The 24,772-nt window shown below is 41.1% G+C and overlaps 2 protein-coding genes across 6 annotated transcripts in view; one reads left to right on the top strand and one right to left on the bottom strand.

The window, feature by feature from the left end:
* Positions 1-9,408, top strand: part of LOC120536862 (zinc finger protein 501-like) — a 37,592-nt gene extending 28,184 nt beyond the window's left edge. Inside the window, exon 3 of one of the 3 annotated variants that reach the window (XR_005635212.1) lies at positions 9,188-9,408. The gene's annotated coding sequence lies outside the window, so the exon portion shown is untranslated. The remainder of the gene's footprint in view (positions 1-9,187) is intronic. The other 2 variants (XR_005635214.1, XR_005635213.1) reach the window with 2 other exon arrangements.
* Positions 1,001-17,855, bottom strand: LOC120536837 (zinc finger protein 239-like). Of its 3 annotated transcripts, none has more exons than XR_005635210.1 (3): positions 16,748-17,855; positions 10,205-11,812; positions 1,001-1,300 (listed from the first exon to the last, which is right to left on the bottom strand). XR_005635210.1 is itself a non-coding variant. In XM_039765353.1 (3 exons), exons 1-3 carry the CDS (start codon positions 17,355-17,357, stop codon positions 1,254-1,256), a joined length of 1,773 nt encoding a protein of 590 aa, XP_039621287.1. In that variant the 5' UTR covers positions 17,358-17,855; the 3' UTR covers positions 1,001-1,253. The 3 variants fall into 3 exon arrangements, 2 of the variants coding, with proteins under 2 accessions (XP_039621287.1, XP_039621285.1); XM_039765353.1 differs by having other exon boundaries at positions 10,697-11,812; XM_039765351.1 differs by lacking the exon at positions 1,001-1,300 and having other exon boundaries at positions 9,459-11,812.
* Between the last annotated feature and the right edge of the window lie 6,917 nt (positions 17,856-24,772).

Here is a 24,772-nt window from a genome sequence, read left to right as displayed (position 1 = left end):
ACTGGACTCTGACTTGTCGGACTTGGAATTTGATGCAAGTGATCTGGAGATGGCGGTCAAAAGTGAAAGTGAGGGACCAACATCAGCTGATCGGGGTGCTGAACACGTTTGTGTAGCTGATATGCCTACAGCAGCGTTCTCCTGGGAGGACCACCACTTATGATGACAAGAGGTACAAACCATAGTGCATCACACTGCCACTGCCACCGCCGCCCACCTGCTGCCAGAAGACAGCCAGGCAGCCGGCCCACTGTGCATTCCTGCTGGCCATCAAGGCACCCCTGTGCAGCCACTGTCACCAGAGATGCCAAACAGGCACCGACAGTAACCACAGCACGTAGCAACAGACGTTTTATGTTGATTGTTGTGTGAAACCATTGCTTTGTGTGCTTTTCAGAAAACTGAAAAAATATTCAGCCCCCAAAGCCCTCTATGCCATGTAGGAAAATAAAAGTAGTAGGAACAGATGTAAAATGAATAATAAAGCAGTACTGCTAGTTGGTTAAATGCTGGTAAGGAATTGACCCCAATTATAAAAGTAAATGATCACTAGAAGCAGTAGGACTTTGGAAACAAGTCACTGTCGTTTTTCATTGTCTATATTAGGTCAAAAAGGCTTTTAATACATTTTATAACATGCAAACTGTTAACAGCTAGGTTTGATAGTGTGACAGATAGGGGGCGTTGACGTCCCCTTGAACCCTCAGACCAGACACCAGATAAAAGTCCAATAATTTTCTTTATTTGGACAAAACAGTGCACAAAGCGCCCTCCACTCCACTATACTCATAAACATTAACAAATCAATGCACAATAATCAATAATCCTCCACACCCAGACACGTTGTCACCCTGCCACCTGACTCAGCTCGCCTGTCTGGGATCTCCCGCAGTCTTTAATAGTCCATGACCCGGAAGTGCTTCTGATCCCTCAGGTCATGTGATTACCCAGCACTTCCGGGTCAGGTGAAAACTCCTTTTCTTCGTCAGCCTGGAAGCACTTTATTTCTTCTGTCCTCGTGACATGGAAGTGTCTCTGGGCTGTATGGAAAATAAACGTCTCTGTGCAGGGCTGTGCAGTAAACCTATATAGTCCATGATGCCCTGCTGGAATTTGGGGCATCTCCATGTCCCACTGGCGGCCTGGAGGTTATGGCCGGGATGAATGGCCGGCCATGGTCCACAATAGACACCCAAATACTGGTTCTCTAATGGCACTTTAGTGGGTTGTGTGGTTCCTCCTTGAACCAATGATCAAAAAAAGAACCATTTCATTCCGGGACGGTCTGATCCATTCTTCACTAAGAATGAGGGCAAAAGAATAAATTAGTAAAACATCTTTGAATGAATACTAAATATTTTATTTATTTAAACATTTCAGTTCATTCTTACACCATATGTGTTACATCCATCATCAGGACACTGTGTACAGACATTTAGGATAATCCTTTTAATACAAATCTGTCAGTCAGTCATTATCATAGTGCACCTTATATAAGATAGAGAAAAATGTCTACACCTTCAAAACTAGACCACTATTTGTAAGAAATACTGAGTATCCAGTTTAGTGCACTACACCACCATATGTCGGCTTTCCTTTCCAAAATGATGGTATAAATAACCAAACAATAGGGGTTAGGGATAGGGTTAGATATGTCTAATTTTAGGAATGTAAGGACATATAACTATCTGGGTGAGTTCCCTTATAATCCCCCCAACCTGCCCAAAGGTGAGGTGATTGCACTCTCCCTCAGCACATTAGTTCCCCTCTGGCTCTCACCATCTGCTTTATAATAGACTTTATACTGATAGGGTTAGGGTGGACAATGTGGAACTTGATCCTATGTTGGTCCTGGAATAGAATTCTATCCATCAATGTCCACAAGCATATTGTGCAATAAATGAAAAAGTAGATCCTGAAGACACCGAGTAGGTGTCACTACCAGCAGTATTTCATAAAATAACTGCTGAATTTAAAGGAAAACCTGTATTAGAAAGGTGCAGGCTGGAAAGCACATTTTATACTGCATTTAGCAGTGTGTGGTCAGCTGGAACAAAATATGTGATTCTGCAAAAAAAAAAATTGCTTTAAATTTTTCATTTAAAATTTTAACTAGGCACATTTGAGAAACACACGTTTGGTGGTTTTCAGAGGAGTTGTAAATAACCTTGCAATAAACAACATTGAAGCACATCGGGTAGAAAATAAACAAGCAAGCTTTTTATTATAATACCTTACTACAGTGAGCAGCATCACAGAAGACTAAGTCAGCATTTCTCAACCTTTACGTATTTGCGACCCGAGTTTTCATAAGTTTTAATCGCACCCCCCTAACGTTTTTTTGAAAGGAGCCCAGTAATACCAATTTGTTATTTTTTAATTAATGATATATCATAGATGCATATTTTATTATACCTAGTTAACTTTTTATCAACATTCATCTAACTCTATATTTATTTTTCTAGTATGAGAATGTAGTTTAAGTTCATTTGTTTTGGTTTCAATAGATGTATTTTTCATATTTTTGATTCTTGTTTTCACATCGTTGCGCCCCCCTTTTTGTTACTTTGCGCCCCCCCCCCCAGGGGGGCCCGCCTCCAGTTTGAGAACCACTGGACTAAGTCATGGTGCAACTGTCTAACAGTGGTTAGTGTTGTTACTGTACATCACTGATTTAAGGACACAGGTTTGACTTCCAACTTGGCTTTATGAAGTTTGGATGTTTTCTCCCCCGATTCTTGTCAGATTTCTAAGGGAACTCTAGTTAGTCCAAATAATGGCTGTCAATGTACTCTGTGTCAAAGGGTACATCCTGGGATGAATCAGGGTTGGCTCCGACTTTATATCCTGACCTGCTAGAATACCCTGAGTCCCGGTCACCTTGTTTTTGCACAAGCAGGTTAGGACAACCGATGGATTTGACGAGTCTTATCCAGTGGACTATTTCACACTGGAACCAAGTTGTAGTACACTAATTCCAATTAGAAGAAAATAAATAAATTTGCACATTAGAAATACATCCTCCAACCTCTGTCAAGCCAGGTCATTAACATCTGGCATCCCAATGATTATCGTGCTATTCTTTTCTTTTTTCTCTTTTAGGTGCTGACACCTAAAACAGCTTAAATGATGTCAACAGGCACTTGCTTGCACTTTCATGCTAATTTTTCAGTACATGTATCATTTCATTGCTAACGATTGTCCCACCAGCCTTCCAGATTCTGCAATAGTTGAACTACAGTCATGTCACCACCACAATGCTCATGCTAATACCCTCTATGGGGCACATTGACTAGAGTGTGTCAAATGGAAGATACAGAGAGGGGGTACAACTCCACTAGTAGTACTTGATTACTTTAATCTTTCCATTTTAGTACTCTTTGCTCTCTAGGTGCTAGATTATAGCAGGTAGACACATCGGTAGATACATACAGCAACAATTCAGCAGGGCAATCCCATGATGGCTGGTCCATACATTCTCCATAAGCAATTATTTCCTTATTCTAGGGATATGGCCTCTGTCCTATTTTCCTTTCTCGTCTACGTTCTGCTGAATAAACCCTTGATGTCTCATCAGACTTTTGCAAACCACATCGCCAGCACGGCAGTATCCCAAGGTGATTGTGCTTGAACAGTCAAGTGCATGCATGCTTCCCAAAGTTCTTTAACAATACCACTGCTTACCTAAAGCATTTCAGATTCATATAATGAGTCCACACCATTTTTTCTGGTAGTTTCATGTACAGACTATGTTGCTGGGTGACTCTTTATGACACCACAGTACAAGACAGAAGTGCAGTAATCAGGATAAAAGAGAGTGCATAACAGCTCGAGAAAAGTCTGTGGTTAGCAGCAGCGAGATGGCAACATATAGTATGCTGTCAATAAATCACATAATTATATTTATTAAGTAGTTCAGCGGTTCTGAAACTTTCGTATTTCGAACATCCCCCTTTTCTACCTGGAATAATTCTGTACCCCTGCATAATATAAGATAGATGAGAATAACCCATGATACAACTAACAAAGATATGATACTCGTGCGGTGTCGTGGTATCCTATCATTTTTACTTCCATAAAATTTGCATGTGTTCGGCTAACTTCGATTAAATATTTGCAATTTTTTTTTAAATGTGCTTTAATAACTGTTAAAATGCCTCGTGTGGTTTTTGGTAGTAATTCTAATCCCAAAAACAAAGAATAAATTATTTATTTATGTAAAGAAACGATTAAATATGTTTTAATTTTTAAAAATCTCGTAAACGAGGACACCGATGAAGTCAATTTGTGCAAGACGAACGTATTTTAGTTTGACAAATATTATACCGCTGTTAGTTGTATCATGAAAATAACCCAATACGCAGTAAATTTTTTAACTCAATTTGGCAATATTGGCTACGCTGCCAATGTGGTGCAGTCGCGACATGTTATCACCTGATCTACTGTTACCCGAATGTTCGCGACAGATACCGATACGTCTCGAACTTTCTGGATTGAAAATACGCAACTATAAAAGCAGCAGCAGCAGCAGCGCCATTTGTCATAGAAACAAACTTCAAATAGAAAAGGAGCTCGGAGTGTCGTATCTTGAATATCAAACCAAACCTGGACAGGCTGTGTACTTTAAAGCAGGCACATATTAGTCATTAGATCTATGCCTTAGAAATGTTTTATTTTACTTTTAGTTATAATGCATTCGGTGTGATTATATGCTTGCAAATTTAAATTTGAAATAAAAATGTAAAAAAATAATTTTGATGTCTTGTTCATTTATTCAACGCCCCCCTTGTACATCTTTTTTTTTGGGGGGGGGTAAGGGGTGCGCCCCACAATTTGGGAACTGCTTAAGTAGTTTATGATTTTATACCTGCGGTGGGCTGGCGCCCTGCCCGGGCTTTGTTTTCTGCCTTGCGCCCTGTGTTGGCTGGGATTGACTCCAGCAGACTCTCGTGACCCTGTAGTTAGGATATAGCGGGTTGGAAAATGGATGGATGGATTATTTTATATGTGGTGAAAGTATTTATAGGTTTACAGTGCAGCAAAACCAAGCTTTAAGGTTGATTGGGCCTCCACTTGAAGAGAAGCTCACCTGCTAATTTAAAAGATAGGCTTAGCAATGGGACACCCTTTGGACCTCCTGGAGGTGCTAGCGGAAGACAGAAAGAAGACAATATTGCTGAATGCCATTATGAACAATGTTGTACATCCTCTCTCTTGAAAAATGTAGACAATTTATTATTTGGCAGATATGTGTAAAGAGATAATATTGGGGACTTTCATACCTACAGTAATACATCTTCAGAATTCCTTACTGTGATTGTGATCTCTTATCATTAGCCACGTCGGACCTTTTTTCTTCTTCTTTTTTTTTTTTGTTAATTCATAAGTGTGTTTGAGGGAAGGTTGTTGTTTTTTGTAATAATATTTCTATATTTCTCAAGCTTCTGTAAAAGCTAAATTTCCCATTGAAATAAATATGGAAAGCTCATTCATTTGCAGTCTTTCTGTTTGTTCATTTTGTCAAACTGGCACTCCAAACACTTGTATATGTGCAAACACATTCTTTAATGGCAAGGCCATATTCTGACTAAAAAGCTAAAATTAAATTAGAAGACATTGCAGGATTTGATCTTACTTCTCAATCATTTTTATATTGATAAATTGAATTGAGAATATATAGTACAGACTACGGCTGTCAAAGTATCACAATATCGATAAATATCAATTGTAACATTTTCAAAATTGTTTCCAGTACTCACTTTTTATAGCACTAATTCTACAGCCTACATTATGAATGACAGTTGAGCCATGTAGGGTACCAAAGGGTATGCCTGAGCCCCAATGCAGGCCCATTTTCATTAGGAAGACTTTATAGCATCACAGCCTTCACCAGCAGGCTTAATTGACAAGGATGGCAGCCATGGTGGCACCTGGAAATACTTTGGGAATGGAAAACTGCAAGATACACAGAAGCCTGTATGTAAGAATTTGCCACTGCACAATACAAGTCTAAGAGGTTCATACAACCAGCTTAGCCAAACACTTGAAGGACCCACGTGAGAATTAATATGAAGAATTTGGAGGAGGTATCTTTTAAACTTAAATAACAGAAACATTAATCGGGCAGCCCAGTGGCGTAGTGTTAGTGCTGCTGCCTTGCAGTAAGAAGACCTGGGTTTGTGCCCCGGGTCATTTCTACATGGAGTTTACATGTTCTCCCAGTGTCTGTGCGGGCTTCCTCCCACAGTCCTAAGACATGCAGGTTGAGACTTGGCCAGTATGTGTGGTTGGAGTATGAGTGTGTGCTCACCCCGTTATGGAATGGCATCCTGTCCAGGGTTCTTACTGCCTTGCGCCCATTGCTAGCTGCGCTAGACTCCAGCAGACCCCCCCATGACCCTATTCAGGACTAAGTGGGTTTAAAAATAACTGACTGAGAAACATTAATCGGTATAAGCATGTGAACAACTGAGTGTGAGTAGGAGTGGGGCGCTTGTTCTTTTCTACAAGTAATGACATTTTTTTTGTAGTCAGTTAAACATTTAACGCATTAAGATGTAGGCCGGTTTTCTTCTGCACCGTTCATTCATGGGCCACACTCTTATGCCTCCGTGACTCCTTCTAACTTTTAATAACTGCCATTGTGTACATCTGGATGATGCCAATAAATGCTGTCACACACGCACCTGTGCTACAGAAGCACATTGAACGCCAATGAGATGAACTCTGGGACAGCTTTGGTGGAGACACAATTTCTAACTTCTCTTCCTTTTTCAGCCCAAAAAGTTGTGGCAACACTTTGCAGTCCATCCCAGAAACCTTACCCTTGCTATCATACTGCAATCTAAGAAACTACATGCCTGGAAGTAGGTTTTAATTTATTGGACTGCATTTGACGGTACCAGACTGTCCACAAAAGCAACTAAAGCCCAATCACTGAAATGATCTCTCACAGCTTTGTTTCATTATTGCTTTCCTTCATTTTCCTTCAGTTTAATTAGCATGGCTGCAATTTAACAGGGATCGCATTGGGGAATTGAAAACTTATTTTTGTCCTGATTCCCTCTATCCACAAAGTACACTTAGATCAGAAGTGTCCAACTCCAATCCTGGAAGGCCACAATGACTGCAGGCTTTCATTCTATCCATACATCCATCCATCCATCCTCTTCCGCTTATCCGAGGTCGGGTCGCGGGGGCAGCAGCTTGAGCAGAGAGGCCCAGACTTCCCTCACCCCAGCCACTTCAAGCTCTTCCGGGAGAATCACAAGGCGTTCCCAGGCCAGCTGGGAGACATAGTCCTTCCAGCGTGTCCTGGGTCTTCCCCGGAGCCTCCTCCTGGTTGGACGTGCCCGGAACACCTCACCAGGGAGGCATCCAGGAGGTATCCTGATCAGATGCCCGAGCCACCTCATCTGACTCCTCTCGATGCTGAGGAGCAGCGGCTCTACTCTGAGCTCCTCCCAGATGACTGAGCTTCTCACCCTGTCTATCATTCAACCAAACCTCCTATGAGGAACAAAAACCTTGGACGACATTCTCGCCCTATCTTTAAGGGAAAGCCCAGTCACCCTGCGGAGAAAACTCATTTCAGCCGCTTGTATTCGCGATCTCGTTCTTTTGGTCTCTACCTACAGCTCATGACCATAGGTGAGGGTAGGAACGTAGATCGACTGGTAAATTGAGAGCTTTGCCTTACGGCTCATTTACGTTTACTCATTACGACTTTCATTCTAACTATTTTCTTAATTAGTGACCAGTTTCTGCTGCTAATTAACTTCTTTTGCCTTATTCGTAATTGACTTGCTGTTTAAGATGCAGACCCCCTAATTAGCAGTCAAACAATAATGTAACACAAAGTGAGCCAACCCATGACCAGCTAACCTGTGTTTATCATACAATATCTGAAAAATAAAGAAAGGTGAAGGTCTCAATGATGTTGATCTGCTCAAGTCCACAAAACATTTTGATGGTGTTCCTACGTAAAGGAACATCGACAGGTTTGGAAATGTCTGCTGTGGCAGGAAGACAGCATCAGCAAGCCATGGGGGTAAATAACAGGTTTAGTTAACAACAAGAATCATCTTCTACCAGTAACGGCACACTGCACGATAACATGCAGTGAATACACTTGATTTGAGCATTCATAGTTTTCATAGTTTAGCATTCGTTTGCTCAGATGTTGATGCACTTCTTTTCTCTACCCTAGCGACCCGCCACTTATGTTCTTCCGTCTGCATCTTTTCACGTTAAACTGATTAAGTGTTTGTGTTGCAATTAGTTAGTACATTTTTTTTTTTTAATTTTTCACTCAAGCTGGCATTTAAGTCATTAACCTGCCTCAAAAATGATTTAAGATATAAAGAGGTAGAGGAAGTGACGGCAAAGGTGGTAGGATGAGAATGATGCCCGTATGCATGCGCTGCATGGCTGCCCAGCTGCCCGAAGCCGAGAGTTGATTCTACAATAAAATACAATAAAAAGAGTAAGAAATCCCACCCCAAAAGTGGGTAGTAGAGGTCACGTATTATATGTGTACCAAATTTCAGGTCAGTAGGTCAAACGGTTTACCAGCTACAGGTGATTTAAAATCCTGGAAAGACAAACGAACAGCCACTGTAGCGCATTATATATAAAGATTTGAGAAACTGGTTGGAGAGAATTAGGTTGGAGTGAGCTGGTCATCAGTCGGATCACTTCACATCTCATTTTTGTTTGGCTGCTATTTAAGGAAAAAAACAAAAATCAGTTCAGAGGATGGAGTCTTTAAAGACACGACAACTAAAACGAAGGGAATAGAAGTCAATTAACAGTAGATACTGCTCCCTGATGAATAAAGTGCCAGGAAGGAAAATCAGTAGCCCTCCAGAATCGGAGTTGGACACCCCTGATTTAGATTAAAAAAGCAGTCATCCAGCTAACGGTTGGGATTGTCCACTAGTGATGAATTTGAGAATGTCGAGTTACTCTTTTCTCCGTGTACCTCCATCAAGTTCATTTTTAATGCCGCTAGCTTCAATATCTCTGGGGTCTGATTTTCTTTCATTATGTATTTATTAATTACCCCGTGACCCTGTAGTTAGGATATAGCGGGCTGCATAATGGATGGATGTATTTATTAATTATTATTATCATTTTTTTAATGAATATTATGACCTATTGCCTGTTTCTGTTGTCTTTTTACTAGCAAACTACACCTTTCCTCTACTGAACTCAAGAAGATCCAACACTGAATTAGAGGCTACAAGAAAGATGACATCGGCAGTTGAGCGAAAATATTGAAGAATGACAATCTGAAACTTTACAGCTTAAATTTAAAAAATACATCATATTTGCTTCATATTTTCAAATATGAGAAAAATATTTAAAAACCCGAAATGTATTACATTTGCCCACATTCTGAAAACAATAAATCACTTTTAGCCTTGAACCATATGGCGATGTGGAAGAGATATTTAGCATCGCTCTTTACTAATGCATAAAGAAGCTAATACTCTGGGTTAGATTCCATGATATCCTAACTCAAGAACAATTTTCTCAACTAAGCAAATAGATGCACAACATATCTTGAAGTAGACTAAAGTCAGTAGGTTTGCATTTGGCCAACAAATCCAGTGAATTCTCGCTAAGTAGGCTATAAAAAAATGTCGGCTAAGAACTTGTATGGAGTTATAATAAGAGCTATGTCATGGAATTTGTTTTTCTGTCCGAATAATCCCACAGATATACCAAGCTGTAGAGTCCAACATGACCATGTCGTGAAGTTAAGAACTTAACAACTGCGATTCTGGATCTTTGTTTATAGACAGATATGGTTTTGATATGTGGGGGAAGCATAGAAGATTCAAATAAGTTTCTGCTGTCATTAAGATTTTGATTACTGTAGGCAGACATGTCTATACACATAGAAACAACTTGGCACTTTACCACCACTGCTTCATGATCAGAAGCTTCACACTAAAACTGAATACTGGCATTTATTTTGCTGGGGCATCATGAAGCAGTCAGAAGTTTTGCAGTGGTTCTTCATTTCATGAATAACTTAAATCTGGTTCTACCATCCAGAGGATCTTTAGAGTCAGAGCTCTTGTGTTCCTCTGTCCATCTAGGAAGACCATTCAGTCTTGCTCCAGTTCCTAAATAAGACATCTTTTGTGTTGTGCTCAAGCATGGCCTTCCGATTATAAGATGGATGGACACTGACCTCTGAAACTCCTTCTCTGATAATTCAACTTGTCCCTTATATAAAGGGATAGATGGAATTTCCAAGCATTTCTCTTCCTTGATAGACAGATTGTTGTGTCTTCCATCTCTTAAAGAGACCAAGAAAATAATGAAATTAGATTTCAATTTTTAAAATTTTTTAAATAAATCCAAAATGCAACGGTAGTGATGAATAAATTGTCAAATCGTCTATAGAATTGCCCTCATGATGGCTTAGTTAGGCAGAGTTAGGCATCCACTTCTGCCTCATTTGCAGTGCTTGGCTTCTCTCGAAAGTGAATCATCTGGTGTTTTTTAAAAGTTCCCACCTGGGCAAAGCTCTTGTGGCACTGTGGACACGTATACGGCCTTTCTCCAGTATGGATCCTCTGGTGGATTTTAAGCTTACCTGACTCACTAAAACACTTGCCACAGTCTGAACAGCTATATGGCTTCTCCTCAGTGTGAATCCTCTTGTGGATTTTGAGCTTACCCGATATTATAAAGCTCTTCCCACAATCGGAACAGCTATATGGCTTCTCCCCAGTGTGAGTTCTCAGGTGGATCTTGAACTGTCCAGACTGGCTGAAGCTCTTCCCACATTCGGAGCAACTATACGGCCTCTCTCCAGTGTGTGTCCTCTGGTGGACTTTGAGACCGACTAAATAGCCAAAGGTCTTTCCACATTCATTGCAGCTATAGGGCTTCTCTCCGGCGTGATGTTTCTGGTGTGATTTAAGGTTCTGGATCTGACTGAAGCTCTTCCCACATTCTATACAAGTAAATGGCTTCTCCCCAGTGTGGATCCTCTGGTGCACTTTCAGTTTTGTGGATTCATTAAAGCTCTTCCCACATACATTACAAACATGGGGTTTCTCCTCAGTATGAATCCTCTGGTGTCTCTTCAGCTTCCCCGGAGTGCCAAAGCTCTTGCCACACGCCGGACAACTGCAAGGTTTGTCGGACACATGAGTTCTCTTGTGCGTTTTGAGCCTCGCTAAGTAGCTGAAGCTCTTCCCACATTCAGGACAACTGTAAGGCTTATCTTTTCTGCGAGACCTCTTATGAACTTTTGGCAGTTCGGATCCACTCATGCTTTCCCCACATTCAGTTGAAGTATATGATTTATGAGAAGAGTGAACTTGCTGGTGATCATTAAGGTCTGAAACACAACTGAAGGTTTCTCCACACTCCATGCATGCGGCATACGTTAGCAAAGGGCTGTTTGGCTCTAGGTGTGCTACAGCCTCAGAGCAGGCATCCTCATTGGCTATCTTAAATATTTTGATTTCATCTTCTGGTTGCTCCCATTTAATATCTGCATCGCTGGGTATAACCTCTTGTAGTTTGAGTGCATTTTCTGAAGAAATCTCCACGTCCAAGTGTTCCTCTTTAATGGTAACACATTCCTCACCATTGAGTTTTTCTTTTCCTGCTACAGATCCTTCTTGCACATTGTCCAGATGAGACCTCTGTTTAGGGGGCTTTCCATCTATGGACAAGTCTATGACCAAAGGATCTTGACATATCCTTTTGCTTTTCATGGTTGTGGACTCCTCTTGTATGCGATCCATCATCTGAGTCTTTTTCGGAGCAAGTCTGAGTTCATCTGAATCAAGATAAAGAGAGACATGTTAATGGAATACAGTAAACATTATGAGCAGGGGTCGCCAACTCCAGTCCTGGAGGACCACCGTGGCTGCAGATTTTCATTCTAATCTTTTTTTAAATGAGTGCCCTGTTTGTGCTGCTAATTAACTTCTTGAGAATTCATTTTAATTTACTTCTCTTTTAAGATTTGTTCCCTGAATTTCATTGTTCTTCTGAATTGCTTCATTCCTTTCCTTAAATGGCACCCAAACAGAAATGAAATGTGAAGAAAGTGAGTCAACAGAAGACCAACTAAGTCAGGGCCTCAAACTCCAACCAGTTACTTAATTAGGCACTGATTCTTGTTGTTAATTAAACCCGTTCTGTAATTCTGTGGCTTGTTGCTGCTCTCATTGTGCAGTAGCATACATTTACGAAACTGTTGATTTTCTCTTTTCTAAGAGCACTGTGAAAATATTTTGTGGACCTGAGCAGATCAACATTCCCGAGACCTTCACCTTTCTTTATTTTCAGATATTGTATGATGGACACCAGTTGTAATGGCTCATTTTGTATCTCGTTATTGTTTGGGTGCTAATTAAGGAAAAAGAAACAGTTAAGGGGCCTGAGTCTTTAAGAGCAAGTCAATTACAATGAATTCAAAAGAAGTTACTTAGCAGCAAAATCAGGTCACTGCCACAGTGGTCCTCCAGTACTGGAGTTGGTGACCCCTGGTTATGAGCATTGTTAAGCGGCAGTTCTCAACCTGTGGAGCACGCCAACATCAAGGTTTTATGCACCAGAAAACAGACGAGAAAGGAAAATAGGACAGAGGCCATAACCCTAGCATAAGGAAATAATTGTTAATGGAGAATGTATGGACCAGCCCTCATGGGATTGCCCTGCTGAATTGTTGCTGTATGTACAGATGTGTCTACCTGTTATAATCTAGCACCTAGAGAGCAAAGAGTACTGAAATGGAAAAAATAATCAAGTACTACTAGTGGAGTTGTACCCCCTCTCTGTATCTTCCATTTGAGCTTACTTGACATACATAATGACACATAGAGGGCATTAGCATGACCATTGTGGTGGTGACATGACTGTAGTTCAACTACTGCAGAATCTGGAAGGCTGGTGGGACAATCATTAGCAATGAAATGATACAAGTATTGAAAAATTTGCATGAAAGTGCAAGCAAGTGCCTGTTGACGTCACATCATTTAAGCTCTTTAAGGTGTCAGCACCTAAAAGAGAAAAGAAAAGAATAGCACGATAATCATTGGGATGCCAGACGTTAATGACCTGGTTTGACAGAGGTTGGAGTGTGTATTTCTAATGTGCAAATTTATTTATTTTCTTCTAGTTGGAATTAGTGTACTACAACTTGTTTCCAGTGTGAAATAGTCCACTGGATAAGACTCGTCAAGTCCATCGGTTGTCCTAACCTGCTTGTGCAAAACAAGGTGACCGGGACTCAGGGTATTCTAGCAGGCTAGGATATAAAGTCGGAGCCAACCCTGATTCATCCCAGGATGTACCCTTTGACACAGAGAACATTGACAGCCATTATTTGGCCTAACTGGAGTTCCCTTAGAAATCTGACAAGAATCGGGGGAGAACATCCAAACTTCACAAAGCCAAGTTGGAAGTCAAACCTGTGTCCTTAAATCAGTGATGTACAGTAACAACAATAAACACTGTGCCATATACAGTTAGGTCCTTAAATATTTGGACAGAGATGACGTTTTTCTAATTTTGGTGCTGTACATTACCACAATGAATTTTAAATGAAACAACTCAGATGCAGTTGAAGTGCGGACTTTCAGCTTTAATTCATTGGGTTGAACAAAACGATTGCATAAAAATGTGAGGGAACTAAAGTATTTTTTTTAACACAATCCCTTCATTTCAGGGGCTCAAACGTAATTGGACAAATTAAATAACTGGAAATAAAATGTTCATTTCTAATACTTGGTTGAAAACCCTTTGCTGGCAATGCCAGCCTGAAGTGTTGAACTCACGGACATCACCAGATGCTGGGTTTCCTCCTTTTTAATGCTCTGCCAGGCCTTTACTGCAGCGGCTAGTGTCCCAGTGCTAGTACTGGCAGCCATGCACGCCCAAGCCATCACACTGCCTGACTCCACCGTGTTTTACAGATGATGTGCTATGCTTTGGATAATGAGCTGTTCCACGACTTCTCCATTCTTTTTTCTTGCCATCATTCTGGTAGAGGTTGATCTTGGTTTCATCTGTCCAAAGAATGTTTTTCAGAACTGTGCTGGCTTTTTTAGATGTTCTTTAGCAAAGTCCAATGTAGCCTTTCTATTCTTGAGGCTTATGAGTGGCTTGCACCTTGCAGTGCACCCTCTGTATCTACTCTCATGCAGTCTTCTCTTGGATATCGATACGCCGACCCCCTGGAGAGTGTTGTTCACTTGGCTGACCTCATGATTTCATCATGGAAATGATTCTGCAATCATCCACCACTGTTGTCTTCCATGGACATCCAGGTCTTTTTGCGTTGCTGAGTTCACCAGTGCTTGCTTTCTTTCTCAGGATGTACCAAACTGTAGATTTTGACACTCGTAATATTGTAGTAATTTCTCGGATGGGTTTTTTCTGTTTTCGCAGCTTAAGGATGGATTCTGTCACCTGCATGGAGAGCTCCTTTGACCGCATGTTGTCTGTTCACAGCAAAATCTTCCACATGCAAGCACCACACCTCAAATCAACTCCAGGCCTTTCATCTGCTTAATTGAAAATGACATAACGAAGGACTTGAACACACCTGCCATGATATAGCCTTTGAGTCAATTGTCCAAATACTTTTGAGCCCCTGAAATAAAGGAATTGTGTTAAAAAAATGCTTTAGTTGCCTCACATTTTAATGCAATCGTTTTGTTCACCCCACTGAATTAAAGCTGAAAGTCTGCACTTCAACTGCATCGGAGTTGTTTCATTTAAAATTCATTGTTGTTATGTAGAGAACCAAAATTAGAAAAAAGTTGTCTCTGTCCAAATATTTATGGACCTAACTATATGAACAAACAGTTACACCATGACTTAGTCCAGTGGTTCTCAAACTGTGGGGTGGACCCTCCTAGGGGGGCACGAAGTAACAAAAAAGGGGGGCACGAAGATGTGGAAAAAAAGAATCAAAAATATGAAAAATACATCTATTGAAACTGAAACAAATTAACTTAAACTACATTCTGATACTAGAAAAATAAATATAGAGTTAGATAAATGTCGATAAATGTTTAGGTGTAATAAAACTTGTAGCGGTGTATCGGCAGCAAAAACTATAGGCATACATTTTATTAGGGTTTCAAAAAAACATTAGCGATTAAAACTTTTATGAAAACTCAAATACTAGGTAGATTTTAAAATACAAGTTTAAGTCCCAATACATTGAAGTAAGCAACCAAGACCTTAATCCCATTGACTTGTTTTTAAAGATTTGTTCCCCTGAATGTCGTCATCGTTCCTTTGACTTGCTTCATTTCTTTCCTTAAATAGAAATAAAATGTGAAGTGAGGGAGCCAGCAGAAGACCAACTAAGTCAGAGCCTCAAACTCCAACCGATTTCACTCCGACCAGTTGTTTAATTAGGCGCCGAGTCTCATTATTTATTAAACCCGTTCTTTAATTCCATGGCTTGTTGCTGCTCTCGTTGTGCAAAAGCGGACATTTTCAAAGTTGTTGATTTTTCTTTACTTTTCGAAGAGCACTGTTAAAATGTTTTGTGGACCTGAGCAGATCAACATTCCTGAGACCTCCACCCTTTTTATTTTCAGATATTGTATGATGTTCACAGTTTGCTGGTCACGTCGTCGCTCATTTTGTATCTCATTAATTAATTAATCAATATATTGTTTGGCTGCTAATTAAGGAAAAAGAAACAATTATTGGGTCTGAGTCTTCAAGAGCGACTCAATTAAAATGAATTCCAAAGAAGTTAATTAGCAGCAAAAAAAAAAAAAAAAAACAGGTCACTAATTATGAAAATGGTTAGAATGAAAACCCTGCAGCCACTGAAGTCCTCCAGGACTGGAGTCTGAGATCCCTGCTTTATACCCGTAAAGAAAGAAAAGAAAATCTTTAAACCAAAACCTAACATTCAGAGCCTATCTCACAACTTCGGGCGCAGACCGGGTGCTGATTCAACAGCCTCATAATAATCAAATAAAACATAATAATTCATTGCAGAATACACTCATTTGTATACTTTGTCAAAAAAAAGAGCAAACCCAGTTTGTAATTTACAGAATAATCCATTGGCTATGTGTAGATTGGCAGTCGGTCCAGAGGATTGTCCCCGCTTTGTGTCCTATACTTGCTGTGATAAGCTTCAGGTTCCCCGCAACCCTGATGAAGTGGATTTGTAAAAATGGGTGGGTGGATACGAGAAACAGAAATTACAGCACGTGTCAAATAGATGCTGATGAGATCAAAACCTTGCCGGCTTTAAGACTGGACGTCATCACCACTGCCCTGCAGTGCTACAAAGCTTTGAATATAAATTTCATCAACTTTTATACTGTTGTGCTTTTTCCAGGTGTCATAAAGTGCAGAAAGGATTAAAAAAAAAAAACTTGTGACTATTTCTTTAACAGTCCATTGTGATGCATGTGTGCTGTAAGACAAAGGAGAAAAAATTTCCCAACCCTCATTAAGTTCTTTGCTTTAGTTGCTAGGGATACCGTGGAGGCCGAGGTCATTTGTCTGGTGGGATTTTTTTTTTTTTTTACAAAATCAGCCAATTAAAAAAAAAAAAGAGCTGGATTTGCAGCAGATGGGGCTTGGGAAGTAAAGTTTATAGAGCAAAACGATCTACGGTTATGAATAATAATTAAAAAACGGACTGTGGTTTGTGCAAAAAACGTTCATGCTAAAAGTTACCAAAAAGGACACATCACAAATCCTCTCCGCCTCCCAACCTCCTTACCTCGATCGGCAATGTCTGCCGTGGGCACACCGTCGAGCAGCTCTAATCGACGTAAGACCAGCATAAAACACTTCTTCTCCTCTTCCAGTTCATCTCCTAGGTGTTCGCTCGTCTCTTCTTGAGGTGCTCGCTCGTTAACCGGGGTGTCTTTCTGGAACCCCAGCCCGTCTTCTGCTCCAGCTACTCCTCCTGCACGAAGTAGCGGCTCCGCGGGCGATGGCATGTGGATGCCGTCTGCACAGTTCACATGTCCCGGCTTACATCGGCAGCTTTCCAGTTGCTTCTGCAGCCTGTCGATTTCGCGTGCATATCTGGAGATATCAATGCGTAGATCTTCGATTCTTTTATCAATACAGCCGGCAAATTCGTATACAATTATCTCTGCAGCCGCCTTCACGGCCTCCTCGATTATGAGCGACTCGTAGGTTGCCGGGGAGACTCTTCTCCTCAGCTCTGCGTTTTCACGTTTTCTCCCAAACATGCGGATCTCCGCGGACAGTTTGCTCATGACAGCCCGCGTCGTCGCTCTGGCAGTTTGCTGGATGCTGGAGGTGAGCTGCTCCTTCAGATCGCAGGCTGAGACCCCGATGTCCGCTTTGTTCTCGGCCATGGTTCGCTCTCACCCACCCGATCGCTGCTCTCCGGAGTTTTCCTCACTTCGGCAGACCTCTCGGCATCGAAACTGCGCTGCTGTACTGCAGTGGGAGCGACAGGGAACAACTTCCTGCTTTAACGTCGAGTGAATGGAGCGTGTCCCTTCGGGGATAATTAAATATGTCGAGTTTTACATCAAAGCGATCGATGAATACAATATCGGGTTAGTAAACAGGGAAGTTGTAAATCCTCAAAATAACATAGCAGAACACTTCTAAGGAGGATCTTTCCTGATTCTATCTAATACAAATATCCAAAGTCGCACATGCTAAAATAAAAATTGATAAAAAATTTAAACTGATCATGACTGCCTGAGAGGCCCTAATTAACTCGGCCCAATTTTGCAGCGTTTCCAGTCTAAGTGTCGCAGCGTCTGATGTCGCCTCATTTGTCCTTAATGGAGACAACAATGCCTCTCATTTCGCACGGGATGCGCAAATTAGAAGGACGCAGCGCTCTGTGACACTTTCTCGCAGGCAGTGCTACAATATCCGACTGTTACCATAGAAACAGACACATCCCGGAAGTGCACGCGTCACCTTCAAGTTTGTGCAGCGGCGTCTGGAAGTGTACTTAAAGTGTACTTATCTATTGGACACTGAAGTCCGCGAGAGAATTATGGATCTTTCGATCCTCTCTTTGCACAGTCCAGCATCTATGACAATGCAGAAAAGAAACGCGGAATCCAAGTCAATTACATGAATTGGGGGACGGGGGCGAGGGGTTAGGGGTAGTTTTGAAAACTGGATCAAACACAGGGAGTAAAGGCTAATGGTGAGGGGCACATTTTCAGAATGAGGTGATGTTAAAAGTGGTGACCCTCAGGGGTCAATGCTGGGACCTCTGATTAAGAACAATTAGAATATTAGAACAATTTAGACAAGAACAGGCCATTCGGCCGAACAAAGCTTGCCAGTCGTATCCACTTATTTCTTCCAAAAAACATCAAGTCGAGTTTTGAAAGTCCCTCAAGTTTTACTGTCTACCACACTACTTGGTAGCTTATTCCTAGAGTCTATCGTTCTTTGTGTTAAGAAAAACCTAATGTTTGTGCGAAATTTACGTTTAACAAGCTTCCAACTGTGTCCCCGTGTTCTTGATGAACTCACTGTTAAAGTCACAGTCTCGATCCAACGTACTAATTCCCTTCATAATTTTAAACACTTCAGTCATGTCATCTCTTAATCTTCTTTTGCTTCAACTGTAAAGGCTCAGCTCTTTTAATCTTGCCTCATAACTCATCCCCTGTAGCCCTGGAATCAGCCTAGTCGCTCTTCTCTGGACCTTCTTTAGTGCTGCTATGTCCCTTTTGTAGCCTGGAGACCAAAACTGCAAACAGTACTCCAGATGAGGCCTCACCAGTGTATTGAGCAGAACCTCCTGTGACTTGTACTCCACACATCAGGGCGCTATATTACCTAACATTCCGTTTGCCTTCTTAATGGCTTCTGAACACTGTCGTGAAGTCGATAGCTTAGAGTCCACTATGCCTCCTAAATCCTTCTAATAAGGAGTACTCTCGACTTTCCGACTGCCCATTGTGTATTCAAACCTAACATTTTTACTTCCTATGTGTAATACTTTACATTTACTGACAAATAAATTTTATCTGAGACATATCTGCCCAAGCCTGTATGCTATCGAAGTCCTTCTGTGATGATATAACGGATTCCAAATTATCTGCTAATCCACCTATCTTGGTATCATCTGCAAACTTAACCAGCTTGTTACTTATATTCTTATCTAAATCATTTATATATATTAAAAATAGCAGCGGCCCCAGCACTGCCCCCTTTAACATCGGCCAGTTCTGATGAGGTTCCTCGCACCATCATCCTCTGCTTCATGTGTCTGAGCTAATTCTGCACCCATCTAAAAACATCACCCTGAACTCCCACTTCTTTTAACTTGATGCCCAACCTCTCATGTGGCACCTCATCAAATGCTTTCTGAAAGTCCAGATAAATATCATAAGCTCCACTTTGATCGTATCCTTTTGTGGCCTCCTCATAGAATTCCAACATGTTAGTAAAACACGACCTCCCTCTTCTGAACCCATGCTGACTGTTCCTAATAACTCCTGTACTTGCCAGGTGTTGCTCAATCTTATCCTTAATAATTCCTTCCATTGATTTTCCTGTGATCCATGTTAAGCTCAATAGCCTATAGTTGCTTGGATCTGCCCTGTCACCCTATTTTTATGACTGGATGATATTTGCCATTTTCCAGTCCTTCGGAATCTCTCCAGTGTGCAGTGACTTCCTAAAATATGTGTCAAGGGTTTATATCTGCACTCACTAGCCTCCTTAAGAACTTGAGGGTAACTATTATCTAGTCCTGGTGATTTGTTCGATTTTCAGCCTATTTAATATCAGCAGCACTTCTCCCTCTACAATTTCCAAATCCCTCAGTACCTCCTTAATAGTCCCTGTTACCTCTGGGAGGTTATCCACTTCCTCACTTGTGAAGACCTCAGAAAAATGCAAATGTATTTCACAGTCTGTATCTTTTAATTCCCCTTTACTATTCCTAATGCTCTTGACTTCATCCTTGACTGTTCTTTTACTTCTAAAATACAGAAAGAATCTCTTAGGGTTGTCTTTCGCCTTATCTGCTCTATTCCTCTCCAACTGTCTTTTAGCCTCCCTGGTATCCTTCTTAATGGTTGCCCTCATGTTCTCATACGCTCTACGATTCACTTTGGAGTCATTAGTCTCACATGCCTTATAAAGCAGTTTTTTCGTTTGCAGCCTCTTTTTTTAACTCTTTATTTACCCACTGTGGAGTTTTCTTTCTTTTTTTTTTGAATTTCCTATTAATTCCAAATTTAGGTATGTGTCTGTCCTGCACTACATGTAAAACATTTTAAACCTATTCCACTGCTCCTCGACTGTCTCCATACTTAAAACCTTATCCCAATCTATCCTCTTTAGAATTTGTATATATTTTAATATACTTAAGTGAAATGGATGAGAATATATTTAATAAGTTGGTTAATCTGCAGATATTACCAAACTAGGTGAATGTAATGTGTAGAAATGTCAGAACTGAGTACATTTGAATACATTTATTTTCTTGGTCTGCTGCAGACAATGACCAAAAACAATTTTATGTATCTTTGTTTGAAGCCCAAAACAGGCTAACATCTCCAGCAATGAGTAGTTGTGATTCACTTTATTTTAAAAACTAATTTCTCCTGAAATTAAAAGCTTAAGAATCTGAGTGATTGACAAGGGCCAAATTGTGATGGCTAAATGACTGGGTCAGAGCATCTCCAAAATGGCAGATCTTAGATAGATAGATAGATACTTTATTAATTCCTGGGGGAAATTCCCATACTCCAGCAGCAGCATACTGATAAAGAACAATATTAAATTAAAGAGTGATAACAATGCAGGTATATCAGACAATAACTTTGTATAATGTTAACGTTTATCCCCCGGGTGAAACTGAAGGGTCGCATAGTGTGGTGGAGGAACGATCTCCTCAGTCTGTCAGTGCAGCAGGATGGTGACAGTAGTCTGCCGCTGAAGCTGCTCCTCTGTCTTGAGATGATCCTGTTCAGTGGATTCTCCATGATTGACAGGAGTCTGCTCAGTGCCCGTCGCTCTGTCACGGATGTCAAACTGTCCAGCTCCGTGCCTACAATAGAGCCTGCCTTCCTCACCATCATCTTGTAAAGTGTTCCTGGTATGCAGTGGTTAGTACTTACCAAAAGTGGTCCTAGGAAGGTGAATTTGTGAACCTGCAACAGGGCCATGGGCACCCAAGGCTCATTAAGTTGGGTGGGGAGTGAAGACAAGTCCATCTGGTCTGATGCCACAGAAGAGCTATTGTATCACAAACTGCTGAAAAACCCAATTCTGGCCCTGAGAGATGGCTGTCAGAACACACAGTGCATTGCAACCTGCTGCTTATCAAAGTCAAAGCGAACTTTATTGTCTTTTCAACCATATATAAATATACAGACAGACGAAATTGCAAAGCTCAGGGTCCACAGTGTACCAACATGAAGTGCAAATATAAAAAATTAAATTAAAATTAAGATTTAAAAGTAAAGCCGAAACAAGACATTGTGCAAAGACTAGACAAAAGATGATGCTGAGAGTGCCCAAGCTGACCCGTCGATTTCAGAAAGCATCTACAATGGGCATCAAAACTGAACCATGACGCAATGGAAGAAAATGGCCAGGTCTGATGAATTATGTTTCTGTTTAGATTGTGTGGACAGCTGTATGGGTCATTTACTTGATGAAGAGATGGCACCAGGATGCACTATTTTAATAAGGCAAGCTGGCAGACATAGTACGAGGCTCTAGGTAATGCCCTGCTGGGAAAACCTTGGGTCCTGGCATTCGTGCAGATGCTACTTTAACACGCACCACTTACCTAAAGATTGTTGCAGACCACATACACTCCTCCATGGCAACACTATTCCCTGAAGGCAGGATATTGCGCCCTGCCACACCGCAAAAACTGTTCAGGAATGGTGTAAGAAACATGACAAAGAGTTCAAGGTGTTAACTTGGCTTCTAAATTCACCAGATCTCAATCCAATCGAGCAGCTGTGGAATGTGCTGGAAAAACAAGTCTGATCCACAGAAGCTCCACCGTGAAACTTGCAGGATTTAAAGGAACTGCTGCTGAAGAATTGGTGGCAGATACCACAAGACACCTTCAAAGGTCTTGTGGTGTCCATTCCTCGACGGGCCAGAGGCGTTTTGGTGGCACGAGGGGGACCTTCACATTATTAGGTAAGTGGCTGTAATGTTGTAACCGATCGCTGAACAGAATACTGTATTAGGGATCCATAGAAACCATTTGGAAAACAGTACAAGATATTTGGGGTGTTATACAGGCAAAAACTACAACTTATAGTACCGTAATAAAAAGGAATTTTCCACCTTTAATTTCATAACACTTAATATTTTCTCATCTGACAACCTGATTAAACACAAAACACAGTTTTAAAATGATCATTTCATTTATTGAAGGAAAGAAGATCTCAAACACAACCACTAGTAGTTCAGTCAGTCAGTCGTCATTATCCAACCCGCTATATCCTAACACAGGGTTACGGGGGTCTGCTGGAGCCAATCCCAGCCAACACAGGGCACAAGGCAGGAAACAAATCCCCGGGCAGGGCGGGCACACACATACACACACTAGGGACAATTTACGATCGCCAATGCACCTAACCTGCAGGTCTTTGGACTGTGGGAGGAAACCCACACAGACACGGGGAGAACATGCAAACTCCATGCAAGGAGGACCCGGGAAGCGAGCCCAGGTCTCCTAACTGCGAGGCACCACTAGTTCATCCATGCGAAAATGTAATTGGCCCTTTTGTCACTCAATCAACCAATGAACCAAATTAAAATGGTTAGCAGGTTGAATTAGGCTAGAAGCACCCAAGCTTGACTGCCACCAGCCCTGTTGAACTTAAACTCCACTTAAGTAGAACCTTTCCAGCAATATGAAGTTGTCTAAAATTTCTCAACAAGCAGCACTCGATGCTACAATCAAAAAAGAAATTCCAGTTGGCCCGAAGAAGTTACTGAAATATATCAGTCGGGAAACGGTTACAAAGCAATCTTTAAAACCCTAGTACTCCAGCGAACTGCCATGAGTCACCATCATGTCCAAATGGAGAAAACTTGGAACAGTGGTAAATACAGGGTGCAGCAGAAATAACTCCCACATTTCGAAAAATCACTGCGAGGTCCCTAAAGCAGGTAGAGGAGTGTGGTCCATTCTGTTAGGTACGGTACATAATAAAGTTTTTAGTCGTCACCATGCTGTGGTCGGGTGAGCATCGAGGCTTTGTAGTGGAGGCTTTTTTCAAAAATGGTGAATCTGTAGCTGCGACGCAGAGGGCGTTTCACACACGGTTCGGTTTACGTGCTAATGAAAGTGTTCCAGACCAGAAAATGATTTTGCTGTGGGTTCAAAGAGTAAGAGCAACAGGAGGTTTTCAAACATCGTCCTCGGTCCTTGGACCAACTAAAGGAGGCTATTCAAGAAGAAATTGAAGGAATTTCGCCCGACATGCTAGTGAGAGTGATGGAAAACTTCCAAGAACGGCTCCAAATGTGTATCAGCCGTTAAGGCCGCCTTTTGGACGATATAATTTTTAAAACTTAAAGTAAAAAAACTTTTTTATATCTACATTTGGGAAATAAAACGTTTTTGGTGATACCTCGTAGCATTTTATTTCAATCCCCCTTTGAAATGTGGGAGTTATTTCTGCTGCACCCTGTATACCAGGAGTGGCTGGCCTAGAAAAATTTACTCCAAGAGCTTATAGAAAAATTATCAGGGAAGTTACAGAATAACTCAGATGAAGAACTAAGGAACTGCAATCCTCCCTCAGCTTCGTTAATGTCAGCGTTCACGATATTAGAAAGATACTGGGGGGGGAAATGGTACCCATGGGAGAACTTCTCAAAAAGAGGAACATAAAGACTCACGTAACATTTACCAAAAAATATCTTGACTACCCATCAAAGTTTTGGGATATGTTCTATGGAGTGATGAGTTGAAACATTTTAGAAGACATGGATCCCGTTACATCTGGTGTAAAGGTAACCCTACTTTCCACAACATCATGCCCATAGTCAAACATGGCAGTGGTAGTGCGATGCTGGTCGGGAGGCTTTACTGCTTCAGGGCCAGGTTGACTTGCCATAACGGAGGGAAGCTTGAATTCAACTGAAGAAGAGCATGCGGTCATCAGTCCGAGATCTGAAGCTTAAGCACAATCAAATTATACAATAAGACGGCAGTCCAAAGCACAACAGCAAATCCACCTCTGAATGGCTAAAAACAAACAAAATGAAGGTTTTGAAGTGGCCTTGTCAATGAACCCCATTAAGATGTTGTGTTGGGGACTTAAATGGGAAGCTCAGAGTCAAACCCCCATTGGCAGAGTTAAAAACCATTCTGCATAGAAGAATGGACCAACATTTCTCCACAGCATTGTCAAAGATTGGTCCCCAGTAACTGGAAGCACAGTTGTAGTAACGTTTAGAGGACCGTTACTTTTTCACATGGGTGATATCGGTGCATGTGAACTGTTTTTCCTTCAATTACTCAAAATGTTCACTTCAGAACTGTGTATGGTGGTTACTCAGGTTGTCTTCTGTATTATACTAAATTTGCTTGATGATCGGGAACAAGCGTTAGGAACAAGCAAAAACAGAGGATGTTGGGAAGGTGGAAGAATACTTTTTTCCATTCCAGTTGAACTTGTCTTCTTTATTCTTGGCTTGATAATATGAAGACACAGTTCTTCTTGCTTTCAAAATATGAGGAAACAAAGATACCATCATCAGCTAAAAAAGTACATGACTATGCACAGATCCCGTTACA

Source organism: Polypterus senegalus, chromosome 10 (genome assembly GCF_016835505.1).
Source record: "Polypterus senegalus isolate Bchr_013 chromosome 10, ASM1683550v1, whole genome shotgun sequence".
NCBI lineage: Eukaryota > Metazoa > Chordata > Cladistia > Polypteriformes > Polypteridae > Polypterus > Polypterus senegalus.
The sequence above is the reverse complement of the archived record's forward strand: the minus strand, read 5'-3'. Positions and strand labels throughout refer to the sequence as shown.